The following is a 22,794-nucleotide window of genomic DNA, read 5'->3' as shown; positions in this document are numbered from 1 at the left end:
GAAAGAGAGAGAGGAGAGGAGAGATAGAGGGGGTGTAATGAACAGTAACGACTGCCGTATGTAGTCTCTATGCCCTGTGTGCTGTGATCCCCTACATAGGCTACAGTCCCTATGATGTCACCTGGTTTGTGTCTGTCAGTGTGAAGGGCTTGAGTGACTTCCCTGGCAGTCTAGGTGTTGTGTAAGACAATACGGTACGGGCAGAGCTCACAGTGGAAAAATACCGATGAGCAAAGCGGTAGTTACAGTCAGAGGCACAGGAGTTTGAGGGCTGAATCAAGGTCTATGAAGTAAGTCTCATCAGAACTTCTCCTTTTCCTGCTCTTTGTTTGTTCTTATCTTCCCTGTCCACTTCCTTACTAATACTACCCCCTAGACCGAATTACCATTGCTATTTCTGTTATCTGCTACTACTGTATAATGCTAATAGTTACTGTAGGTCTGTGTGTTGTTGTTAATAGGTTGTGCGGAGGCAGAGCTGAAGGAGTTCAGTCCCCACTACAGGAGACAGTACTCTGTGGTCTTCTTCTCCCAAGTCCAGGATGAGCTGGAGCAACAGAAAGAGAAAATAAAACAGCTCCTCAAACAAAGGGTAAGGAGGTTTTGTGTGTGTGTGTGTGTGTGTGTGTGTGTGTGTGTGTGTGTGTGTGTGTGTGTGTGTGTGTGTGTGTGTGTGTGTGTGTGTGTGTGTGTGTGTGTGTGTGTGTGTGTGTGTGTGTGTGTGTGTGTTCAATGGATCTCTCCATTGATGCAGAGAGAACACGCCTCCCTTCCAGGACAGCTACAAGGCCTTCCCCCACCCTCCCTTCGGCAAATCGGATCACGCCTCCATCCTGCTCCTCCCTGCCAAAAGGCAGAAACTTAAGGAGGAAGCACCAGTGGTACGGACGGTTCAACGTTGGTCTGACACAGTGGTTCCCAAACTTTTTATAATCCCGTACCCCTTTAAACATTCAACCTCCGGCTGTACCCCCTCTAGCACCAGGGTCAGCTCACTCTCAAATGTTGTTCTTTGCCTTCATTGTAAGGCTGCCACACACACACTATACGATACATGTATTAAACATAAGAATGTGTGTCACAACCCGGCTCGTGGGAAGTGACAAAGAGCTCTTATAGGACAAGGGCACATACAATAATATAAAAATAATCAATCATTTTGCTCTTTAGTTTAACCATCTTACATATAAAACCTTATTTGTTAATCAAAAATTGTGAATATCTCACCACAGGTTAATGAGAAGGTTGTGCTTGAAAGGATGCACATACAGTGGGGAGAACAAGTATTTGATACACTGCCGATTTTGCAGGTTTTCCTACTTACAAAGCATGTAGAGGTCTGTAATTTTTATCATAGGTACACTTCAACTGTGAGAGACGGAATCTAAAACAAAAATCCAGAAAATCATATTGTATGATTTTTAAATAATTAATTTGCATTTTATTGCATGACATAAGTATTTGATCACCTACCAACCAGTAAGAATTCCGGCTCTCACAGACCTGTTAGTTTTTCTTTAAGAAGCCCTCCTGTTCTCCACTCATTACCTGTATTAACTGCACCTGTTTGAACTCGTTACCTGTATAAAAGACACCTGTCCACACACAATCAAACAGATTCCAACCTCTCCACAATGGCCAAGACCAGAGAGCTGTGTAAGGACATCAGGGATAAAATTGTAGACCTGCACAAGGCTGGGATGGGCTACAGGACAATAGGCAAGCAGCTTGGTGAGAAGGAAACAACTGTTGGCGCAATTATTAGAAAATGGAAGAAGTTCAAGATGACGGTCAATCACCCTCGGTCTGGGGCTCCATGCAAGATTTCACCTCGTGGGGCATCAATGATCATGAGGAAGGTGAGGGATCAGCCCAGAACTACACGGCAGGACCTGGTCAATGACCTGAAGAGAGCTGGGACCACAGTCTCAAAGAAAACCATTAGTAACACACTACGCCGTCATGGATTAAAATCCTGCAGCGCACGCAAGGTCCCCCTGCTTAAGCCAGTGCATGTCCAGGCCTGTCTGAAGTTTGCCAATGACCATCTGGATGATCCAGAGGAGGAATGGGAGAAGGTCATGTGGTCTGATGAGACAAAAATAGAGCTTTTTGGTCTAACTCCACTCGCCGTGTTTGGAGGAAGAAGAAGTATGAGTACAACCCCAAGAACACCATCCCAACCGTGAAGCATGGAGGTGGAAACATCATTCTTTGGGGATGCTTTTCTGCAAAGGGGACAGGACGACTGCACCGTATTGAGGGGAGGATGGATGGGGCCATGTATCGCGAGATCTTGGCCAACAACCTCCTTCCCTCAGTAAGAGCATTGAAGATGGGTCGTGGCTGGGTCTTCCAGCATGACAACGACACGAAGCACACAGCCATGGCAACTAAGGAGTGGCTCCGTAAGAAGCATCTCAAGGTCCTGGAGTGGCCTAGCCAGTCTCCAGACCTGAACCCAATAGAAAATCTTTGGAGGGAGCTGAAAGTCCGTATTGCCCAGCGACAGCCCCGAAACCTGAAGGATCTGGAGAAGATCTGTAGGGAGGAGTGGGCCAAAATCCCTGCTGCAGTGTGTGCAAACCTAGTCAAGAACTACAGGAAACGTATGATCTCTGTAATTGCAAACAAAGGTTTCTGTACCAAATATTAAGTTCTGCTTTTCTGATGTATCAAATACTTATGTCATGCAATAAAATGCAAATTAATTACTTAAAAATCATACAATGTGATTTTCTGGATTTTTGTTTTAGATTCCGTCTCTCATAGTTGAAGTGTACCTATGATAATAATTACAGACCTCTACATGCTTTGTAAGTAGGAAAACCTGCAAAATCGGCAGTGTATCAAATACTTGTTCTCCCCACTGTAACTCTGCAATGTTGGGTTGTATTGGAGAGAGTCTCAGTCTTAAATTATTTTCCACACACAGTCTGTGCCTGTATTTAGTTTTCATGCTAGTGAGGGCCACTCTCGCATAGGTACGTGGTTGCAAAGGGCATCAGTGTCTTAACAGCGCGACTTGCCTGGCAGGATACTCCGAGCACAGCCCAATCCAGAAATCTGGCAATAGCTTTTTTTTTTTTTCAGATATTGGTAAGTGGACTGGAGGCAGGGCATGAAAGGGATAACGTATCCAGTTGTTTGTGTCATCCGTTTATGGAAAGTACCTGTGTAATTGCGGACCCAACTCACTCAGGTGCTTTGCTATATGACATATGACATTGTCTGTAAGCTTGAGTTCATTTGCACACAAAAAATCATACAATGGAAAGACCTGTGTGTTGTCCTTGTTAATGCAGACAGAGAAGAGCTCCAACTTCTTAATCAATGCCTCAATTTTGTCCCGCACATTGAATATAGTTGCGGAGAGTCCCTATAATCCTAGATTCAGATAGATTCAGATAGATTCAGATCATTCAGGCGAAAAAACATCACCCAGATAGGCCAGTCGTGTGAGAAACTCGTCATTGTGCAAGTGGTCAGACAAGTGAAAATGATGGTCAGTAAAGACAACTTTAAGCTCGTCTCTCAATTTAAAAAAAACGTGTCAATACTTTGCTCCTTGATAACCAGCGCACTTCTGTATGTTGTAAAAGTGTTACACGCTGCCCATATCATTGCATAGTGCAGAAAATACACGAGAGTTCAGGGGCCTTGCTTTAACAAACCATTTTCACTGTAGTGTACAAAACATCTTTCAAGCTGTCAGGCATTCCCTTGGCAGCAAGAGCCTCTTGGTGGATGCTGCAGTGTACCCAAGTGGCGTCGGGAGCAACTGCTTGCACGCGCGTTACCACTCCACGATGTCTCCCTGTCATGACTTTTGCGCCATCAGTACAGATACCAACATGAGTAAGACATTTGAGCGTGCTAATCGTCGCAAGGCTGCCGGCTAAGATGGCATCCCAAGCTGTCCTCAGAGTATGTGCAGACCATATTCAATCTCTCCCTATCCCAGTCTGTTGTCCCATCTTGCATCAAGATGTCCACCATTGTTCCTGTACCCAAGAAGGCCGAAGGTAACTGAACTAAATTACCATCGCCCCGAAGCACTCACTTCTGTCATCATAAAATGCTTTGAGAGGCAAGTTAAGGATCAAATCTGTATTCCATTCCAACCATTACAATGAGCCCATCCTCCTATAGCTCCTCCCACCAGCCTCCTTTGTTCCACCTTACCGGACACCCTAGAAGACGCACTACAATTTGTATACCGCCCCAACAGATCCACAGATGACACAATTGCCATTGCCCAGCACACTGCCCTATCCAACCTGGACAAGAGGAATATGTAAGAATGCTGTTCATTGACTACAGCTCAGTCTTCAACACCATAGTGCTCTCCAAGCTGACGACACAACAGTTGAAGGCCTGATTACAAACGACGAGACAGCATACAGGCAGGACGTGAGAGCTCTGACAGAGTGGTGCCAGGAAAATAACCTCTCCCTCAAAGTCAACAAAACGAAGGGGTTGATTATGGACTACAGGAGACAGCAGAGAGAGCACGCCCCCATCCACTTCGACGGGGGTGCAGTGGAGAGGGTCAAAAGCTTCAAGTTCCTCAGCATGCACAGGTGAATAAGGCACAACAGTGCCTCTTCAACCTCAGGAGGCTGAATAAATGTGGCGTTACCCCGAAGACCCTCACAAACTTCTACAGATGCACCATCGAGAGCATTCTGTCTTCAGTGTCTGAGAACAGGCCGTTGCTCAGACACCTGAGCAACGGCCTGTTCACCCCGCTAACATCCAGAATATCATCAAGGACTTCAGACACCTGAGCCACGACCTGTTCACCCAGCTAACATCTAGAAGGCGGACACAGTACAGGTGCATCAAAGCTGGGACTGAGAGACAGATAAACAGCTTCTATCTCCAGGCCATCAGACTGTTAAAACAGTCATCACTAGCTGGCTTCCGCCCAGTACCCTGCCTTGAACCATAGACACAGTCACTATCTGGCTACCACCGGATACCCTACCCTGCACGTTAGAGACTGCTGCCCGATGTACATACACTACATGACCAAAAGACATGCTCATCAAACATCTCATTCCAAAATCATGGGCATTAATATGGAGTTCATCCCCCTTTGCTGCCCTAACAGCCTCCATTCTTCTGGGAAGGCTTTCCACTAGATGTTGGAGCATTGCTGTGGGGACTTGCTTCCATTCAGCCACAAGAGCATTAGTGAGGTCGGGCACTGATGTTGGGCGATTAGGCCTGGCTCGCAGTCAGCGTTCCAATTCATCCCAAAGGTGTTTGAAGGGGTTGAGGTCAGGGCTCTGTACAGGCCAGTCAGGTTCTTCAACACCAATCTCAACAAAGCATTTCTGTATGGATCTTGCTTGGTGCATGGGGGCAGTGTAATGCTGAAACAGGAAAGGGCCTGTTTCAGCATTGGTGCTTCAACAAAGTACTGAGTAAAGGGTCTGAATTCTTATGTAAATGTGATATATCAGTTTTTTATTATTTTATAAATTTGCTAAAATGTATAAAAATCTGTTTTTTCTTTGTCATTACAGGGTATTGTGTGTACTGGATTCTTGATATAGCTCATTCTAATATATCTACTGCTTTCCATATCATTCTTAGTATTTATTCCGTAAATTCATACGGTGTACAATCATATAGATCACATTTGGATTACTGTTACAGTGCTATTTGGGTTAATTGGATTCGTTCCCGACATTTCACGATTTCTTGTTGTTGTCGTTTTGAATATTTGTATACTTGTTTGACATTTTACTGCATTGTTAGGAGCAAGTAACATAAGCATTTCGCCTCAAACTTTGATTTGATTACCCCTGAGGAGATGGACATGGCATCATGACGTCATCTCTTTGTTGATTCAGGGTCCTCCGAAGGCGGGGGAGGTGCTGTATGAGGAACAGGTCCTCCATTTTGATTATACCCGGAAGTGGAAGGAGAGATACATGGTGGTTCGCGCCAACTACTGCCTGGAGTGTCACGACAGCTTTGAGGTGAGCAGGACGCTCTTATGACACTCTTATTAACAGCCATGAGAGAGGACTGGGATCAACTAGATTCAGATGCAGGAAAAACTATTATTCAGCGGATGGTCAGGGGGCTGGAACATAATTACAAATCATTTGTAGACTGCAAATTGACCACAAGAAGCCCAAACAGGTGTATTTGACAAAAACATAATAATTTCAAACCTTACTTATATTTGTATACGATCACATATATCACTTATGCGTGGGAATACTTTGGAACAGATTTCCAAACTTAAAATCCCTTTGAGCTGATTTGCTGGTGTCTTTTATGTCCCTAATAAAATATATATATATATATTTGGGCCCACGGGTTGCCAGTTGGGGAACCCTGACATAGGACATAGTAATTGGGCAACATTTTATCTGAATGGGTGAATAGGTGGCATACGGAAAATGAATACTTTAGCTAAATAAATAACAGAAAAAGATTCAATAGCCCTAATGACTGTTCTGTTCCAGACCTTTGTGAAGGGCGTGCCCCCGCTCCACAAGCTGCTACCAACAGGGGGCACTGTGCTCACCACAGAGGAGAAGTACATGGCCATGGTGGACCAATGCTTCCCTGTTTCTGAAACCAACAGTGAGTATATCATGCAGAAGGTTGTCCGTTGTGGGCATCCATACTTGTGTGTATGACATTGAGTTGAGTTACAGTAAGTAAACAAAACTGACTAATGATGTCAAATCTGACTACCGATGCTGTGTCTCTTTATTACCAGCTATATTATGACATATACTGACTATATACACTCTGTAGATAGTGTGTGTGGAGAGTGTGTAGGTTAGGTTACACAACTCTCTCTGTTGCTACACAACATTACACACTCACTAGACAAATCTCTTTATTTCAGTCTCTATGGATTCTCTAGGTGTTCTACTTGTCCAGTGGAAGTCCAATGCAAATACAGTCTGTCCCAAAGGCTGTTCAAACCTGCCTACTGGGACACAGAAGCATAGAGAAACCAGTCTTCATAAAACCGGACTGATAATACACCTGAACACTGATACAGCGTGTGTTTGACTGTTGGGATTTCATTTGGTCTCTGTTGCCATGCAGAACACGTCTTTTGAAAGTTGGCACATTTTAGTCTATATACTTTGTTGTTGCCCAAACTCCCACCTCAACTTATTTTAGCCGTGTAGAGAGCACAGTGAGTGGGTTTTCATTTTTTAGTCCTAGCTACTTTGGGAGAAGCAGCGTTACCTCTCCTGTAAAAGACGGCCACAGATGGAAATAAATACAGTGTTCTGTAGCACATCTGATCATATATTTTCTCACCAGAGATGAACACTAGCTTAAAAATACACACCTGATCATCAGCTGTTTCATCCTTTGGAATAGCCAGCGTGCTCCTTTAGTTGTCTAGCAAAACCAGGCAGGCTGGCGTGTGTGTGTGCATGCATACGTGTGTGTGTGTGTGTGTCATAAGTCCCATGCTATGGCCCAGCATGATATGTGTGATACTAATAGCTAGACATCCCAGTTTGGGTGTAACAGTAGTTTGAGATCACATTGTGTAGGTGTGTGTGTACTGTATGACCAGCAGGATGGTGTGTGTGTGTTTCCATTGCAGATGTGAAGGAGGAGTTTGCCCCTCCTACAATCGGCATGCCTGGACAGTTCCCTGTGTACCTCAGGCTTCCGTACCGTAGAGATTACTACTTCTGCTTCCGACAGGAGGCTCGTCAAGATGCATTCCTCTCCATCCTCTCTGACTGCATCCGTCACCAGAACCAAGGTAACTAACCAGCCAGAACGAACGGTTACCATGGTAGCAGGCTCGCCACACCAGCACTGAAGCAAAGATGCATAAGTGTATTTTAAATCACATTTTCATGTACGGTCTCCTGAGGGAGGAGAGCAAACACAAAGCTCAGGTAGAACTAAGCCCGGGGCTGCGCTCCGATTCTCTACCCTTCCCTCTGAAGTGTGCACTCACTCACTCACCCCCCTCTCTCGTGTGTATGGGATATGGTGGAAGCTCCCTCTGGCCCATGTTTTCACCAACCCAATGTTTTGTAAGTGCACACTTTGTGGAGACAAGAAGGGAATTGGAACACAACTCAGGCATGACATCCTTCTTAAAAGACAAGCATCACACATTTCTTTCCACTGTCTTACACTCTTCTTTCTACCGTTCTCTCTCCATCTCTCTCTCTCTCAGACTTCCTAAAGAAGAAGACGGTGGAGGTGCAGGCCTTCCTCAAGGCGGTCCACCTCTACAGACAAGAGAAGGGCCGTTATGACTCCTGGAACATGCTGATTGGCAGTGATGTCAGGGTAGATTACAGCCTGATTCTGCTTTTAACACACATCAAATACTTATACCCTTGAACATCTCTCTCTCCTTTAAAGGCACTATAGGAAAGGAATCTCCATCCTGTTAGTTGATGGCAGTATAATTGGGCCATTGTGTGATCAGGGGACATTTGTAATAGCTGGAAAGACTACCAGGAAGTTGAGTTAAAGTATTTCTGCTAGGAGGCTGCCATTGTCCTACTGCACTCACACACCTCCGCATTCACTTATTAGTGTGTGTGTGTGTGTGTGTGTGTGTGTGTGTGTGTGTGTGTGTGTGTGTGTGTGTGTGTGTGTGTGTGTGTGTGTGTGTGTGTGTGTGTGTGTGTGTGTGTGTGTGTGTGTGTGTGTGTGTGTGTGTGTGTGTGTGTGTGTGTGTGTGTGTGTGTGTGTGTGTGTGTGTGTGTGTGTGTGTGCTCACACCTCTCTCGTCATAGTTAGTACCGTATGGAATGTTCTGGAATGTCAAGAGTAAAGATGTTGCTCCCAGAGAGTTTCGTTTTGTAGTTTCACAATGTGTTCGCAGTATCACTTACTGGTTTGCATGTTTGTCAGGGGTTATGAGGGGATAACTGTAGCTGTTTGATATGCACACACTGTTTGGTAGGATGTTCACAAATATATAATGTGTGTGCATGTTGGTGGGTGTGTGTGTGTGTGTGTGTGTGTGTGTGTGTGTGTGTGTGTGTGTGTGTGTGTGTGTGTGTGTGTGTGTGTGTGTGTGTGTGTGTGTGTGTGTGTGTGTGTGTGTGTGTGTGTGTGTGTGTGTGTGTGTGTGTGTGTGTGTGTGTGTACAGGTACTTGCCAACTTGGTTATGGAGGAGCTGTTGCCGTCTCTGGAGAAGGATATGCTGCCTCATCTGAAAGCCAAGAAGACAGAGAGGAAGAGAGTGTGGTTCGCTGTGAGTCATACTCTTCTGTTCTGTAGTAGCTACTACAACACATGATCTTAGACCCTTACCCTCTGACCTCTCTCTCCTCTGCACCACAGACAATAGAATCAGCTTATATCCTGGTGCAGGAGTGTCTGTTGGAAGGGCTGTCTGTTCTGAAGGAGGAGTGTAAGACGGCAGCTTGCCAGCAGGAGGTGCTGATACGTTCTGATATGGACTTGATCCTTCACTCTAGAACCTACCTGGAGGGAAAGCTTCGAGGTGACTACTAGCTAGCTAACACTGGAGAGAGAATCAATCCCAAATCCACCCCTATACTATAACCATATATAGGGGTCAATTTAGCAAGAGAGTCAGGGGTTTTCAGCTCTCACTCACTGCAAGACAAAGATGCTGCCAGTCAGGCAGAGGACTTGAAGCATTCCATTGTGATTGATCTGTGTGTGCTTGGGGGACCTGGTTATTAGTACTTATTGGCTGCAGCAGCTGAGGTAGGTAGAGAGAGCTGCTTTGAGATCAAAGGGAAAGTGCTAATGCTAATGCTATCTTCTATTACTTGACATGATACTGTCTGTGCATCCACATGAGAGATAACATGGCAGGTTAACTATAGACTCATCCCCGTATTGTTTTGTTATTTTCAGTGTTGTTGACATTGATACCTAGCTGACTCCCTGTGAGAGTGACTGTCTCTGTTGAGTCAGCAGATGCCACTCACCAGGTCAGATAACTCTGAACACTGGGCTTTATACAATATTGATCTCCATTAAAACAGAGAGTTTACACAGGAGCCATGCCAATACCCTCCATCAAATGAGTTACAATTATCCAACTTAGACAGCAGCACTTAAGCTAACTTGTTTGATATTCTGGTTTTATTACAACAGAAGCACTATAAATGAAATCCAGAGAGAGCTCAAACTGTGATTCAGTACCGTACTGTGTCTTGCTCTATTGACCTAGCCCTAGCTTGTGATCTGAGGCATGTACAGTGCATTCGGAAAGGATTTAAGCAAGAAATACTAAGAATGATATGTAAAGCAGTAGATATATTAGAGTGAGCTATGTCAAGAATCCAGGAAATAAATATAATGAACAAAAATAGTGCATTTGGAAAGTATTCAGACCCCTTGACTTTCTACACATTTTGTTGCATTACAGCCTTATTATAAAATTGATTAAATAGTTGTTTTTCTCATCAATCTACATACCATACCTCATAATGACAGAGCAAAAACAGGTTTTTAGAATTTTTTGCTAATTTATTAAAATTAAAAACATAATTACTTTATTTACAGTTGAAGTCGGAAGTTTACCTACACTTAGATTGGAGTCATTAAAACTCGTTTCTCAACCACTCCACAAATGTCTTTTTAAAAAACTATAGTTTTGGCAAGTCGGTTAGGACATCTACTTTGTGCATGACACAAGTAATTTTTCCAACAATTGTTTACAGACAGATTATTTCACTTATAATTCACTGTATCACAATTCCAGTGGGTCAGACGTTTACATACACTAAGTTGACTGTGCCTTTAAACAGCTGGGAAAATTACAGCAAATGATGTCATGGCTTTAGAAGCTTCTGATAGGCTAATTGACATAATTTGAGTCAATTGGAGGTGTACCTGTGGATGTATTTCAAGGCCTACCTTCAAACTCAGTACCTCTTTGCTTGACATCATGGGAAAATCAAAAGAAATCAGCCAAGACCTCAGAAAAAAAATTGTTGACCTCCACAAGTCTGGTTCATCCTTGGGAGCAATTTCCAAACGCCTGAAGGTACCACATTCATCTGTACAAACAATAGTACGCAAGTATAAACACCATGGAACCACGCAGCCATCATACCGCTCAGGAAGAAGACGCGTTCTGTCTCCTAGAGATGAACGTACTTTGGTGCGAAAAGTGCAAATCAATCCCAGAACAACAGCAAAGGACCTTGTGAAGATTCTGGAGGAAAAAGGTACAAAAGTATCTATATCCACAGTAAAACGAGTCCTATATCAACATAACCTGAAAGGCCGCTCAGCAAGGAAGAAGCCACTACTCCAAAACCGCCATAAAAAAGCCAGACTATGGTTCGCAACTGCACATGGGGAAAAATATCATACTTTTTGGAGAAATGTCCTCTGGTCTGATGAAACAAAAATAGAACTGTTTGGCCATAATGACCATCGTTATGTTTGGAGGAAAAAGGGGGAGGCTTGCAAGCCGAAGAATACCATCCCAACCGTGAAGCACGGGGTTGGCAGCATCATGTTGTGGGGGTGCTTTGCTGCAGGAGGGACTGGTGCACTTCACAAAATAGATGGCATCATGAGGGAGCAAAATTATGTGGATATATTGAAGCAACATCTCAAGACATCAGTCAGGAAGTTAAAGCTTGCTCGCAAATGGTTCTTCCAAATGGACAATGACCCCAAGCATACTTCCAAAGTTGTGGCAAAATGGCTTAAGGACATCAAAGTCAAGGTATTGAAGTGGCCATCACAAAGCCCTGACCTCAATCCCATAGAAAATTTGTGGGCAGAACTGATAAAGCGTGTGCGACCAAGGAGACCTACAAACCTGACTCAGTTACACCAGCTCTGTCAGGAGGAATGCGCCAAAATTCACCCAACTTATTGTGGGAAGCTTGTGGAAGGCTACCCGAAATGTTTGACCCAAGTTAAACAATTTAAAGGCAATGCTACCAAATACTAATTGAGTGTATGTAAACTTCTGACCCACTATGAATGTGATGAAAGAAATAAAAGCTGAAATAAATCATTCTCTCTGCTATTTTTCTGATATTTCACATTCTTAAAATAAAGTGGTGATCCTAACTGACCTAAGACAGGGAATTTTTACGAGGATTAAATGTCAGGAATTGTGAAATACTGAGTTTAAATGTATTTGGCTAAGGTAAACTTCCAACTTCAACTGTACATAATTATTCAGATCCTTTGCTATGAGACACGAAATTGAGCTCAGGTGCATCCTGTTTCCTTTGATCATCCTTGAGATGCTTCTACAACTTGATTGGAGTCCACCTGTGGTAAATTCAATTGATTGGACAAGATTTGGAAAGGCTAACATGGCAGGTTATTTACAGTTGAAGTCGGAACTTTACATACACCTTAGGCAAATACATTTAAACTCGGTTTTTCACAATTCCTGACATTTAATGCTGTGGGGATGTTTTTCAGCGGCAGGGACTGGGAGACTAGTTAGGATCAAGCGGAAAGATGAACGAAGCAAAGTACAGAGAGATCCTTGATGAAATGACCCTAAGCACACAGCCAAGACAAGGCAGGAGTGGCTTTGGGACAAGTCTCTGAATGTCCTTGAGTGGTCAGGAAGAGCCTGGACTTGAACACGATCGAACATCTCTGGAGAGACCTGAAAATAGCTGTGCAGCGACGCTCCCCATCCAACCTGACAGAGCTTGAGAGAATCTGCAGAGTAGAATGGGAATAACTCCCCAAATACAGGTGTGCCAAAGAAGACTTGAGGCTGTAATGGCTGCAAAAGGTGCTTCAACAAAGTACTGAGTAAAGAGTCTGAATACTTATGTAAATGTGATATTTCAGTTTTATATTTTTAACACATTTGTAAACATTTGTAAAAACCTGTTTTTGCTTTGTCATTATGGGATATTGTGTGTAGAATGATGAGGGAAAAAAACATTTCAATCCATTTTAGAATAAGGCTGTAACGTAACAAAATGTGGAAAAGGTCAAGGGGTCTGAATACTTTCTGAAGGCACTATATCTATTAATCTCTCTCCTCCTGTAGCCAGTGTATCAGAGTAGCTAATGATTATCTCTGTCCTCCTGTAGCCAGTGTATCAGAGTAGCTAATGACTCTCTCTGTCCTCCTGTAGCCAGTGTATCAGAGTAGCTAATGATTATCTCCTCCTGTAGCCAGTGTATCAGAGTAGCTAATGATTATCTCCTGTAGCCAGTGTATCAGAGTAGCTAATGACTCTCTCTGTCCTCCTGTAGCCAGTGTATCAGAGTAGCTAATGACTCTCTCTGTCCTCCTGTAGCCAGTGTATCAGAGTAGCTAATGACTCTCTGTCCTCCTGTAGCCAGTGTATCAGAGTAGCTAATGACTCTCTCTGTCCTCCTGTAGCCAGTGTATCAGAATAGCTAATGACTCTCTCTGTCCTCCTGTAGCCAGTGTATCAGAGTAGCTAATGACTCTCTCTGTCCTCCTGTAGCCAGTGTATCAGAGTAGCTAATGACTCTCTCTGTCCTCCTGTAGCCAGTGTATCAGAGTAGCTAATGACTCTCTCTGTCCTCCTGTAGCCAGTGTATCAGAGTAGCTAATGATTATCTCCTCCTGTAGCCAGTGTATCAGAGTAGCTAATGATTATCTCCTCCTGTAGCCAGTGTATCAGAGTAGCTAATGATTATCTCCTCCTGTAGCCAGTGTATCAGAGTATCTAATGATTATCTCCTCCTGTAGCCAGTGTATCAGAGTATCTAATGATTATCTCCTCCTGTAGCCAGTGTATCAGAGTATCTAATGATTATCTCCTGTAGCCAGTGTATCAGAGTAGCTAATGATTATCTCCTCCTGTAGCCAGTGTATCAGAGTATCTAATGATTATCTCCTCCTGTAGCCAGTGTATCAGAGTATCTAATGATTATCTCCTGTAGCCAGTGTATCAGAGTAGCTAATGATTATCTCCTGTAGCCAGTGTATCAGAGTAGCTAATGACTCTCTCTGTCCTCCTGTAGCCAGTGTATCAGAGTAGCTAATGATTATCTCTGTCCTCCTGTAGCCAGTGTATCAGAGTAGCTAATGATTATCTCCTCCTGTAGCCAGTGTATCAGAGTAGCTAATGATTCTCTCCTCCTGTAGCCAGTGTATCAGAGTAGCTAATGATTCTCTCCTCCTGTAGCCAGTGTATCAGAGTAGCTAATGATTATCTCCTGTAGCCAGTGTATCAGAGTATCTAATGATTATCTCCTCATGTAGCCAGTGTATCAGAGTAGCTAATGACTCTCTCCTCTTGTAGCCAGTGTATCAGAGCCAGCAGAGAAGTTCTGTTCGGAGGGCGTGCAGCCCTACCTGGCCTCCATACTGGAGGAGCTCATGGGACCAATCAGCTCAGGGTTCCAGGAGGCACGGCTCCTAAGTGACAACCAGATGGACCAACTGTGTCAGGACTTCCAGGAGGGCGGCGTTACCGACAAACTCAAGCAGGTGCGGACTTCCTCTCCTCCTTAAACAATCCTGTCCGAGTCGTTTCTCAAATCCTTTACCGTCAAACCCGGAGGTTCTGCTGATCCCATTCACACCCATTTCTTCCTTTCCGTTCCTCCCCTTTTTCAACACTCCTTCCTATCTCCCATCCTCGTCATTCATTTTTTACCTCTCATCCCCCTCTCCTTCCCCCCGTTCCTTTCTCCAGGCCCTGGCTAAGCTGAGTAAGCCCAACCTGTTGAGTTGTTACCAGAGGATCAACTCTCTCCACGACCAGCTGCATGACCTGCAGGAACGCTTTGGCTTCTCCAACATCAGCAATCTGGTCCACAGCACCCAGATAGACCTGCAGCAGGTACACACACACACACACACACACACACACACACACACACACACACACACACACACACACACACACACACACACACACACACACACACACACACACACACACACACACACACACACACACACACACACACACACACACACACACACACACACACACAAACTCATGCATACAGACAGTACTGGTTCGAGATCAATCATCTTAAATTGCTCTCTGTCAGTCCTCTCTAAGTGACCTTCTCCAGACATCAATACTCCTCACAACGTGTCAGTTGTTGGGAATCAATCAGAACTAGATCTAACTCTGATGCCCTAACTGATCTGATGATCTAACTAGTAATGGACAGTTAGTTGTGTTATTCATTGATGAGCTCCAAGTTCATAATAATAATATTAACTTTATTTGTATTGCGCTTTTCAACACAAGTGACAAAGTGCTTCACATCATCAAATAATTTAAAAAAACACTAACAAAGAAATAAATACAGGAGGAAGGACAATTAAAAAATATAGCTAATTCAAATCATACATTGGAATCATACATTAAAAGCATCTTTATAAAAGTGTGTCTTCAACAGGGATTTAAAAAGAGACACTGAATCTGCAAGCCTGATCTCCTCTGGCAGACCACTCCAAAGTCTAGGGGCTCTAATGGTACAGTAAATGCCTGGTCTCCTTTGGTTTTCAACCTAGACTTTGGACTGGTCAATACTGCCCTGCCAGAGGGTATCAGGCTGTGTCTTGGCTCATAGGGAGATATTAGATCAGAGAAATAAACCAAACCTGGCCTTAAACGTGATTAATAACATTTTAAAACTTTTTCTAAAAGTGACTGGTAGCCAATGTAGAGAAGCTAAAATAGGTCTGATATCGTTCCATTTCCTGCTGCATGTTAAAAGCCGAGCTGCAGCATTTTGAACTAACTGTAGACGATGGAGTGATTTCTAACTGAGACAGAGTTACAGTAATCTAGGCGTGAGGAAATAAAAGCATGTACAGTATAACTTTCTCCAGATCAGTGACTGAAATAAAATGCTTAACTTTAGCTATATTTCTTAGATGATAAAAGCAAAACTGGACAACCTTTTTTACATGCAGCTTGAGGTTAAGGTCAGGGTCAAAGAAGACACCAAGGTTTCTGGCCGTAGGCTTTACATTGGTGGTTATTTACAATTTGGGTTCTAGCAAGGTGGGGGGTGGGGGGGGGGGGGGGCAAATAAAACAACCTCATTTAATATCATTAAATGGAGAAAATAGTGAGACATCCAACATTTGATGTCAGTAAGACACTTGTGAAGGGTAGGCACGCTAGCATGGTCACTGGTGAAGGGTAGCTACGCTAGCATGGTCACTGGTGAAGGGTAGCTACGCTAGCATGGTCACTGGTGAAGGGTAGTTACACTAGCATGGTCACTGGTGAAGGGTAGCTACGCTAGCATGGTCACTGGTGAAGGGTAGCTACGCTAGCTTGGTCAATGGTGAAGGGTAGCTACGCTAGCATGGTCACTGGTGAAGGGTAGTTACACTAGCATGGTCACTGGTGAAGGGTAGTTACACTAGCATGGTCACTGGTGAAGGGTAGCTACGCTAGCATGGTCACTGGTGAAGGGTAGCTACGCTAGCATGGTCACTGGTGAAGGGTAGCTACGCTAGCATGGTCACTGGTGAAGGGTAGCTACGCTAGCATGGTCACTGGTGAAGGGTAGCTACGCTAGCATGGTCACTGGTGAAGGGTAGCTACGCTAGCATGGTCACTGGTGAAGGGTAGCTACGCTAGCATGGTCACTGGTGAAGAGTAGCTACGCTAGCATGGTCACTGGTGAAGGGTAGCTACGCTAGCATGGTCACTGGTGAAGGGTAGCTACGCTAGCATGGTCACTGGTGAAGGGTAGCTACGCCAGCATGGTCACTGGTGAAGGGTAGCTACGCTAGCATGGTCACTGGTGAAGGGTAGTTACACTAGCATGGTCACTGGTGAAGGGTAGCTACGCTAGCTTGGTCAATGGGTCTGATTGGTAAATAAAGCTGCATGTCATTTGCATAGCAGTGGAACTGAGGGTTCTCTGTGAGTGAAGCTGAAGCGTGACAGATCCCGTAATAGAAATGTGAAGGTCATTTCTGATTGAGCCGACATATGCAGCGTTTAACATGAATGTAGCCTCCGCTAAAGTGGGAACAATGACTTTTTAAGGAGAGGTTGGACCAGAATTGCCTCGTGACCAGAAATGCTGGTATAGTGTCGGCTACTGTCAATCTGGGATATAATGTTTTCTATCTTTCCTGTAAATAATCGTAAAAACTGTTTGCAGAGATCAGGAGTTGTGAACATGTCATTGTTGGGGGTGGGGGGGGCAACGACAACAACACACTCAATTGTCTCATACATAATTCTTTAGTTGTGGGTAGAAATCAGGGTAGAGAAGTAATTCACTCTGTATCTTTAACTGCAGCATTGTCATTTCTCATCAGCTTAAAGTTTCCAAGTTTGCATTTACTGTTCATTAACATTTACATTTAAGTCATTTAGCAGACGCTCTTATCCAGAGCGACTTACAAATTGGACCTTTCTAAGTCTATTAACCCTTTCTAAGTTTTCTTTTTAAGGCACCAGTCGGGTCATTTAACCAAGATGAGATTCTGGCAGACAGTTTATTCTTTGTTTGTTTTCACCGGTGCCACTGAGGCTAACTTCCTCCCTGTGCCCCGTTTCAGCTGATTGAAAACGCAGCGTACTCATTTGAGCTGCTACTCTACAAGGCCAAAGAAAACAGCGCAGACAATGTAGGCTCTGCCATGGAGAAGTCCAAGCACATGGTGCTCAAGGTACGCGTTTTATCCATCACTACACATCTGTTAATTAAGAGGAACTCACTGAGACAAGCGCTGATCAAAATACATTTTATATGCTAATTACCTGTGTGTGTGTTACAGCAATATGATTACGACAGCAGCACAGTGAGGAAGAGGATCTTTCAGGAGGCCTTGGTGGGGATCACTCTACCTCACATTAAGAAGAACCTGGCCCCAACCTGCAAAACAGTCAGTCAATACACACACTGTCCCCTTTACCATAACACTCACACACACACAACTTTTGGTATTCACAAGTATAGTAAAACACACACACACACACACACACACACACACACACACACACACACACACACACACACACACACACACACACACACACACACACACACACACACACACACACACACACACACACACACACACACACACACACACGTTTTCATCATCTTTTTATTATCCTTAAAAGTCATGACTGTTTAGAAAATCACAGCCCATGGAAATCATTGTCTCTGTGTCTTTAGGAGCTGCAGGGTCTTGAACAGTTCATTGATGCAGACTATTCCAACTTTGTCCACGTGGAGAATATCTTTGAGGGCATTCTGCTGCAGAGTCTAGACAAGGAAGTCAGCAAAGGTACAGAGTTATTACTTTATAAGACAATTATTACTTTCGTCTTACTAAAATGTAAGGCATATTTCAGGCATTACCCTCTCTGTTCACCTACACAAATGGTGTTGTTGTTAATGTTGTTGTTAATGAGGTTGTTGTTGTCAATGTTGTTGTTAATGATGTTGATGTTGTTGTTAATGTTGTTGTTGTTAATGTTGTTGTCAATATTAATGATGTTAATGTTGTTGTTAATGTTGTTGTTGTTAATGTTGTTGTCAATATTAATGATGTTGTTGTTTTTGTTAATGTTGTTGTTAATGATGTTTTTAATGATGTTGTTGTTGTTAGTGATGGTGTTGTTGTTAATGATGTTGTTGTTTTTGTTAATGTTGTTGTTAATGATGTTTTTAATGATGTTGATGTTGTTGTTAATGATGTTGGTTTTAATTGTTGTTGTTGTTGTTAATGTTGATGTTGTTGTTAATGTTGTTGTTAATGATGTTAATGTTGTTGTTAATGATGTTGTTGTTGATGTTGTTGTTAATGTTGTTGCTAATAATGTTGTTGTTGTTAATGAGGTTGTTGTTGTCAATGTTGTTGTTAATGAGGTTGTTGTTGTCAATGTTGTTGTTAATGTTGTTGTTAATGATGTTGTTGTTTTTGTTAATGTTGTTGTTAATGATGTTGTTAATGATGGTGTTGTTGTTAATGATGTTGATGTTGTTGTTAATGATGTTGTTGTTTTTGTTAATGATGTTGTTGTTTTTGTTAATGTTGTTGTTAATGATGTTTTTAATGATGTTGTTGTTGTTAATGATGTTGTTGTTGTTAATGTTGTTGTTGTGAATGCTGTTGGTTTTAATTGTTGTTGTTGTTGTTAATGTTGTTTTTAATTATGTTGTTGTTGTTAATGTTGTTCATGATGTTGTTAATGATGTTGATGTTGTTGTTAATGATGTTGATGTTAATGTTGTTAATGATGTTGATGTTGTTAATGATGTTGATGTTGTTGTTGTTAATGATGTTGTTGTTAATGTTGTTAATGATGTTGATGTTGTTAATGATGTTGATGTTGTTAATGATGTTGATGTTGTTAATGATGTTGATGTTGTTGATGTTGTTGTTGATGTTGTTGTTAATGTTGTTAATGATGTTGTTGTTAATGATGTTGATGATGTTGTTGTTAATGATGTTGATGTTGTTAATGTTGTTGTTCTTAATGATGTTGTTGTTAATGATGTTGTTGTTGTTAATGATGTTGTTGTTAATGATGTTGTTGTTGTTAATGATGTTGTTGATGTTGTTAATGATGTTGTTGATGTTGTTGTTGTTAATGATGTTGTTGTTAATGTTGTTAATGATGTTGTTGTTGTTAATGATGTTGTTGTTAATGTTGTTAATGATGTTGTTGTTGTTAATGATGTTGTTGTTAATGATGTTGTTGTTGTTAATGATGTTGTTGTTGTTAATGATGTTGTTGTTAATGATGTTGTTGTTGTTAATGATGTTGTTGTTGTTAATGATGTTGTTGTTGTTGTTCTTAATTATGTTGTTGTTAATGTTGTTAATGATGTTGATGTTGTTGTTAATGTTGTTGCTGTTAATGATGTTGTTAATTATGTTGTTGATGTTGTTAATGTTGTTGTTGTTGTTAATGATGTTCATGTTGTTCATGTTGTTGTTAATGATGTTGATGTTGATGTTGTTAATGTTGTTGTTGTTGTTAATGATGTTCATGTTGTTGTTGTTGTTAATGTTGTTCATGTTGTTGTTGTTGTTGATGTTGTTAATGTTGTTGTTAATGATGTTGTTGTTGATGTTGTTAATGTTGTTGTTGTTGTTAATGTTGTTCATGTTGTTGTTAATGATGTTGATGTTGTTGTTAATGATGTTGATGTTGTTAATGTTGTTGATAACGATGTCGATGTTGTTGTTGTTAATGAAGTTGTTGTTCTTGTTGTTAATGTTAATATTGTTACCTAAACCTCTATCTATTTGTTCTGCAGTGGTGAAGGACGCAGTCAGCCTAAAGAAACACAACCTGTTCACAGACAGCAGGGACCCCCTGAGCCAGACCAGCCGCTCCAGTCTCCTCTCCATCCCATCCACCCCCAGCAGCCCAGCCAGGGTGCCGTTCTCCCCCACACATCTCCAGACCTCTACCTTTATCCAGACCCAGCCTGAGACCCAGCCACAGGCTGAGGTACCAGCACCAGCCCAGCCTGTCTCTCCTGACCTGAGCAACGGTCTGGCGTTCGTTGGGGTTGCACAGGGGGACCCCCCAAGTGCCGTGTTGAAGGCAGAGCAGAACAAGGTGGAGGCGGTGTCAGGGGACACAGTAGAGAATGAGGCCCTGGGGACCAGTATTGCACCTGCTGTTGCAGCTCCAGTGGAGAAGCTAGTCAAGGTGGAGAACACAGTCAGTACACATGAGACACCTGTAGTGGCTGAGACAAAAACGGAGGACATGTCTGAACCAACTGAAACAGCTCAAGTGGATACCCCTGTCCTAACTGAGACAGAGAAAACACCCACCCCTGGAGAAGCTGTGGAGGTGGAGAAGACAGTAGTAACGGGCGTACTAACTACAGTAGCACAAAGCGAAGCCTCTTCCCCCAGTCCGGTCCCGGTCCCTGACCCTTCCCCTGTCCCTGTTTGTGTTGTCAAGCCTGTAGCTGTCATTGACCCTATAGCTGTTGAAGATTCAGTAGCAGAGCACACGGCTTCACTCACAATCACCACTACTGAGACAGAGGCTGAGAGTGAAAGCGGTCCTCCTAACAGTGACCCAGTAGCGGCCTCTAGTGGTGAGCAGCCTGTAACTGCGCCACCAGCAGACGCCAGCCTTGCTGCAGCAGCAGAGACCGAGGATGTGCCAGCCTTATCCTCCGCTATCCCAGATGATGGGGATGATACAGAGAGCGAGTCTGCCCCCTCAGACATCGATATCCCTGGTGATGATGATGTCACGAGAGCAGCAGCCCCCACTGATGAGGTCAAAGTGTCACAGAGCAATGGAGTGGAGTGTAGCATTTCTGTGACCTCTAACCTTGCAGTAGAGGTCAGCGTGAGTGAAACACCAGTCGGTATCGCCACCAAGCCCCCTGTAGAAGTATCAGAGGGTAACCCCGTTCCCCCTAGCGAGGCCCCGGTCTCTGAAGCAACAGGAGGCGTTAACGGAGAAGCTAGCGTTGAAGTCACTGCTGGTGCTTATTCCATCGTAGCATCAGCAGCCAATTTGAATGTAGTCCCTCCACAGCCCCAGCCAGACTCCCAGGCCACCCTCGCTGTTGAACCCACCAAAGAAGCCCTCCAGGCTGTGGAGCCCGCTGAGCCTGCTCCCCGGGCCGTGGACTGTGTGAAAGAGATCCGGGACCTGGTGGTGGCGGTGTTTGAAGTGGAGGAAGATGGTCCAGCGCTACCCAGGTAGTGATAACATATGAGGGAGGGGTGGCCAGTGAGGTGCCTGATATCACACAGAGAATAAATGAAGACAAGGACCCCATTCTTTAAATCACTGCAATTGTGAGGAGTATGAAAATGTTATGGACTATAACCTCGCTGTTGTCGAACCCAAACACTACATGGACTGAGGTTACCCTCGCCATCAAGTACAAACATTGAACTGTTACACAAGCATAAAACTGCACGCTTCCATAAAATTGCAGATTGGTAAAATATGAACATATACAATTGTGTTTGTGAGAAGATTAATGTAGTGAGATATGGGCATAAATAGAATATCAAGTTAGGGACCAAGAAAAAGCCAATTAATTTGGTACACATCAAATTGACTATTACAATTGTGTGTAACTATCTCCACTTGTCATTGTGTGTTTAAAAAAATTAATATCTTCTATGTCCCTACATATGAATATGCATAGATTCTAGATGATTCAGACAGCGTTTGTGTTACATTTTAAAATCAACAGCACTGCCATATATTGAATGGGTCTGAGTAGCAATGGGAGGGTTCTACATATGGAGGAAGAGAAGTTCTGTTCTGTGTGCTTTGACTTGCTGAAGGATTTTTCTCATCAGTTCATATAGAGGGTTATGCATGCTCATACTCAATCACCAGCTAGTCCACCAAGTACCAGTAAGATACCACTAGATGAGGTTCTACGGTTCTTCCCTAGTGTCTACTGCCTTGTTTCCATGAAGAATGATTACCACCTATTTCCAATAGACGTGGTTGCTATGGAGACTGGTCCAGTGACTTTATTCCAGAATGACTAATAGCCGTGTTGAAACAGCGCCTGTGCTTTCATACATGACATGTTACACAGTCATTTTGTGAAGGGGCTATGCGGATTTGTCTATGTATATTCAAGTCTGAAAAATATACTGTAAAATTAAGTATGAAGTCTACAAAAAATAAGACAGCCGTCCATTGCTTGTGTGTTGGGAAAATACATCAAATAACCCTTTTATTTGACTATAAAACAAATACAACATATTTACTGTGTGTTTGTCTTCCATTAGAACTGAAGGTTGAATAGTTGTGCTTATGGTGTACACAACTAGCTGAAAACAATTCAACCACAATCACAAGCAATTAACTGTTACAATCAGAGTCCGTTTTCAACACTTTATTTGA

The 22,794-nt window shown here is 43.1% G+C and overlaps 2 protein-coding genes across 4 annotated transcripts in view; one reads left to right on the top strand and one right to left on the bottom strand.

Annotated features, from left to right (window-relative positions):
- niban1a (niban apoptosis regulator 1a) overlaps nt 1–22,653 on the top strand; it is a 34,630-nt gene extending 11,977 nt beyond the window's left edge. The window contains exons 2-14 of the mRNA XM_071346340.1: nt 462–592; nt 5,865–5,993; nt 6,489–6,609; nt 7,604–7,768; nt 8,195–8,310; nt 9,126–9,230; nt 9,320–9,482; nt 14,233–14,420; nt 14,629–14,775; nt 17,484–17,594; nt 17,703–17,810; nt 18,107–18,218; nt 20,201–22,653. Coding sequence (XP_071202441.1) covers nt 462–592; nt 5,865–5,993; nt 6,489–6,609; nt 7,604–7,768; nt 8,195–8,310; nt 9,126–9,230; nt 9,320–9,482; nt 14,233–14,420; nt 14,629–14,775; nt 17,484–17,594; nt 17,703–17,810; nt 18,107–18,218; nt 20,201–21,624 — 3,020 coding nt within the window. The 3' untranslated portion in view covers nt 21,625–22,653. The remainder of the gene's footprint in view (nt 1–461; nt 593–5,864; nt 5,994–6,488; nt 6,610–7,603; nt 7,769–8,194; nt 8,311–9,125; nt 9,231–9,319; nt 9,483–14,232; nt 14,421–14,628; nt 14,776–17,483; nt 17,595–17,702; nt 17,811–18,106; nt 18,219–20,200) is intronic.
- A 118-nt stretch (nt 22,654–22,771) lies between these two features.
- kifap3a (kinesin-associated protein 3a) overlaps nt 22,772–22,794 on the bottom strand; it is a 38,073-nt gene continuing 38,050 nt past the window's right edge. For all 3 annotated transcript variants that reach the window (XM_071346342.1, XM_071346341.1, XM_071346343.1), the window contains one exon: nt 22,772–22,794. This exon is cut by the window's right edge and continues 2,634 nt beyond it. The gene's annotated coding sequence lies outside the window, so the exon portion shown is untranslated.

Source organism: Salvelinus alpinus, chromosome 16, assembly GCF_045679555.1.
Source record: "Salvelinus alpinus chromosome 16, SLU_Salpinus.1, whole genome shotgun sequence".
Classification (NCBI taxonomy): Eukaryota; Metazoa; Chordata; class Actinopteri; order Salmoniformes; family Salmonidae; genus Salvelinus; species Salvelinus alpinus.
This window is presented reverse-complemented; position numbering and strand designations above follow the sequence as displayed.